The sequence below is a fragment of the Austrofundulus limnaeus genome, unplaced genomic scaffold, assembly GCF_001266775.1.
Source record: "Austrofundulus limnaeus strain Quisiro unplaced genomic scaffold, Austrofundulus_limnaeus-1.0 Scaffold647, whole genome shotgun sequence".
Lineage (NCBI taxonomy): Eukaryota > Metazoa > Chordata > Actinopteri > Cyprinodontiformes > Rivulidae > Austrofundulus > Austrofundulus limnaeus.
Window position 1 is genome coordinate 281,094 of NW_013953049.1, and position 3,707 is coordinate 284,800.

At 52.6% G+C, this 3,707-nt stretch overlaps 2 protein-coding genes across 2 annotated transcripts in view; one reads left to right on the forward strand and one right to left on the reverse strand.

Moving 5' to 3' along the window:
* Positions 1 to 404, reverse strand: part of mesd (mesoderm development LRP chaperone) — a 6,163-nt gene extending 5,759 nt beyond the window's left edge. Inside the window, exon 1 of the mRNA XM_014027413.1 lies at positions 221 to 404. Within this exon, the coding sequence (XP_013882867.1) occupies positions 221 to 370 (150 nt within the window). The 5' untranslated portion in view covers positions 371 to 404. The remainder of the gene's footprint in view (positions 1 to 220) is intronic.
* Positions 405 to 2,171: 1,767 nt separating this feature from the next.
* On the forward strand, positions 2,172 to 3,681 carry tlnrd1 (talin rod domain containing 1; the record flags this gene model as incomplete). The annotated part of the gene is given in 1 exon segment (XM_014027414.1): positions 2,172 to 3,681. A coding segment is annotated over 1 exon segment (1,059 nt). The 3' UTR covers positions 3,405 to 3,681.
* Positions 3,682 to 3,707: the final 26 nt, after the last annotated feature.

Consider the following 3,707-nt stretch of genomic DNA (forward strand, 5'->3'; position numbering starts at 1 on the left):
AGGCTAACACTAGTCAAGCTAACAGCAGACAGCTTAATAACATTCAAGCTAACAGCAGACAGCTTAATAACATTCAAGCTAACAGCAGACAGCTTAATAACATTCAAGCTAACAGCAGACAGCTTAATAACATTCAAGCTAACAGCAGACAGCTTTAAGTCAGGCTAACACTAGTCAAGCTAACAGCCGCTAACCGCCTCCTGCTGAAAACAACACAAACCTCCCACTGTTCCAGGAGCCGAGCCATATCTGCGTCATTGTAGTCTCTGATGTCCTTCTTCTTCTTCGGTTTTTCTTTATCTGCTAATAAAACAGAAATCAAACAGGAGCCCAGGAGCAGCACGAACAGCCTTCGGAAGGCAYCCGCCATCTTTACAGATGTTGCGCTGTGATTGGCTGAAGGAGAATGGATCATGAGGGGACTGAACGTGAACACGTCAGTGACGTAATGACGCTCACTACAGACAGGAGAACAAAAGGCATGACCGTTTCAAAATAAAGGCTGAAATCAATCATTTCAAATCCACTTGTTTGTGTGCTACAGCGGCCGTGGTGTTAACTAGACTCTAAAAAAGTGCATTTTATTATTATTATTATTATCATTATTATTATTATTTTATTAATTTTTTTATTATCATCATATTTTGGTTATTGTCTTAATATAATTTGTTGTGTGTCTGTTTTTACACTGCTTTATATTAATCTGATTTGTTCGGGGTTCTGAGGGACCGGTCCATTTTGAACGGTTCTGTAAACTTTACCTGAACCTGAACCTGTTCTGATAAAAACCTGAAGCAGGTCCATCTGAACAGTCTGTGATCAGCTGGGATTTTATTTTGAAACGCCCAGCTTCCGGTCTTGTTAGCATGCTAGGCTAACGTTTCATGTGACGCTACAGCGGGTCTCATTCCGGAGCGGCAGCTCGTCTCCCTGAAGGTTGGAGCGGTTCTGTTCCGGATCAGTTCGGCCGGTTTGGACCGGTTGGTGTGAAACCTCCGCCGGTAACAGTGGACCGGAACCGCAGGTTTCCCGCAGTTCTGCCCGGTTCGGCGGACCACACCCTCCCTGCTTCCTGACCTGTGGATCCACATGAGCTGGACTGCTTCACAGGTCATCCAACGAACGGCTGACATGGAACCGACAGCGGATCCCGGTCCATCTGCGGTTCCGAGCTGAGCTGCAGAGCAGGAGGACCGGCGGACCATGAAGCTGCCGAACCCCGGGTTCCGTCTCAGAAGGAAGAGGTTAAAAACGGACTGAACCGGTTCCTCGCAGGATTTCACTCATGAATAATGGTGCTGGAAGGGAACCAGAACCAGAACCAGAACCAGCCGGATGGTGWTGTGAGCATGAGTCCAGCAGGTCAGAGGTCAGAGTCAGTGAGAACCAGAACATCTCGGTCCAGTTTCAGGCCCCTGCTGATGAAAAACTGATCGAACCGTGTGATCCACCTGGACATGTGTGCTTGGTTCCTGTCAGGACTCTGGACTTTGTCTTGTCTTAGAACCTGCTGGTTCTGCACAGGTCTCAGACCCGGGTCTGTTGATCTTCAGGGCATTTACAAGTTCATGAAACCAGCTGACCCAGGTCTGACCCAGGTCTGACCCAGGTCTGACCCGGGATTCTATCTCTAAATAATGTAAAAACTTTATTTATAAGATCCTTAAGAACAGAGCAGCAACTGAGTTCTCCTTATGTTTACATTTAGTGCATTGTTTCCTGTTTACTTCCTGTTTGTTTGACTGCTTCCTGTTTGTTACCTGTTTACTTCCTGTTTGTTTGACTGCTTCCTGTTTGTTACCTGTTTACTTCCTGTTTGACTGCTTCCTGTTTGCTTCCTGTTTGTTACCTGTTTATTTCCTGTTTGTTTGACTGCTTCCTGTTTGTTACCTGTTTACTTCCTGTTTGACTGCTTCCTGTTTGCTTCCTGTTTGTTACCTGTTTATTTCCTGTTTGTTTGACTGCTTCCTGTTTGTTACCTGTTTACTTCCTGTTTGTTTGACTGCTTCCTGTTTGTTACCTGTTTACTTCCTGTTTGTTTGACTGCTTCCTGTTTGTTACCTGTTTACTTCCTGTTTGACTGCTTCCTGTTTGCTTCCTGTTTGTTACCTGTTTATTTCCTGTGTGTTACCTGTTTATTTCCTGTTTGCTTCCTGTTTATTTCCTGTTTACTTCCTGTTTACTTCCTGTTAGGCCCCCACGTACAGATAAGTGATATCTGAAGAGTTGTGTTCATAAAGTTGGGCCGGTCAGGCAGCAGGATGCAGTGGGCAGCCTCAGCACCAGCCAGATAATCCGGACCCTCTGGACCCTCTGGACCGTCTAACTGGACCGCTGTCAGAACCATGGCGAGCGGAGGTTCTGGGACGTGGTGCACTGAAGGATGGGGCGGGCCGGTCAGCAGCAGCGTGCAGCAGAGGAAGAGACTGTCGTCCATCTGTGACAGCTGTAAGGCCAAGGTGCAGCTGGTGGCCGACCTGCTGCTGCTGTCCAGCGACACCAGACCGGTCCTGAGCTTCGAAGGTGCGGTCCTGGCCGACACCTTTGACCAGTGCCGCGACACGGTCATCGCTCGGACCAAAGAGCTCTCCATCCTGACCCACGACATCCAGAGCCAGCTCAACATGGGCCGTTTCAGCGAGGTGGGGGACCGCCTGCTGGAGATGGCGGACCTGGTGGTCTCTCTTACCGAATGCTCGGCCCACGCCGCCTACCTGGCCGCCGTGGAGAGCCCGGGCTCTCAGCCCTGTCTGCCGGGCCTGGTGGACCGCTACAAGGTGACCCGCTGCCGGCACGAGGTGGAGCAGAACTGCGCCGTCCTGCGAGCGTCGCCTCTGCCGGACCTGACCCCCCAGCTGCTCCTGGAGCTGTCCCAGAACATCTCCACCAGCCTGAAGACCCTGTCGGACGTGTCGCTGCTGGCCAGCGACGGCTCCAGGGACCGCTTCGCCAAGGAGCAGTTCAAGCTGAGCGTGAAGAGCATCAGCACCTGCGGGACCGCCTTCCTGGCCTGTGTCAGGGAGGTGAAGACCCAGCCCAGCGACCTGACCCGGACCCGCTGCGTCCTCTTCAGCGCCGCCCTGGTCCAGGCCGTCAGCGCCCTGGTGGGCTTCGCCACAGAGCCTCAGTTCCTGGGCAGACCTGCCAGTGTCTCCCCTGAGGGGAAGGGGGTCCAGACTGCGGTTCTGGGCGGAGCCATGAGCGTGGTGTCGGCCTGCGTCCTCCTGACCCAGGGTCTCAGAGACGTGGCCCAGCACCCCGACAGCAGCTCCAAGATGGCCGAGTACCGCGAGCGCCTGAGGAACTCTGCGTGTGCGCTGTCTGACGGCTGCACCCTGCTGACCCAGGCTCTCAGGGAGCGCTCGTCCCCCCGGACCCTGCCCCCGGTCAACTCTGTCTCCTAGTCCTGGACCCGCAGGGCTCCTGCGACCCACCAGACACAGCAGAACTGTTGGACTGCAGCGGGTCTCTGGAACRGGCTCTGCAGGCCTCTGAGTCGTGCTGGATGCGACCCAGACCCTGGAAGAAGCGAGGACTCAYACACTGGTGGTCCTGGTGGTCCTGATCCGGAGTCAGCAGCAGTTTTATTGGAGTTCTGTTAAAGGATTCTTTTATTTTCACTAAGTGTTAAAGCTGCTGTGTGTGTGTGTGTGTGTGTGTGTGTGTGTGTGTGTGTGTGTGTGTGTGTGTGTGTGTGTGTGTGTGTG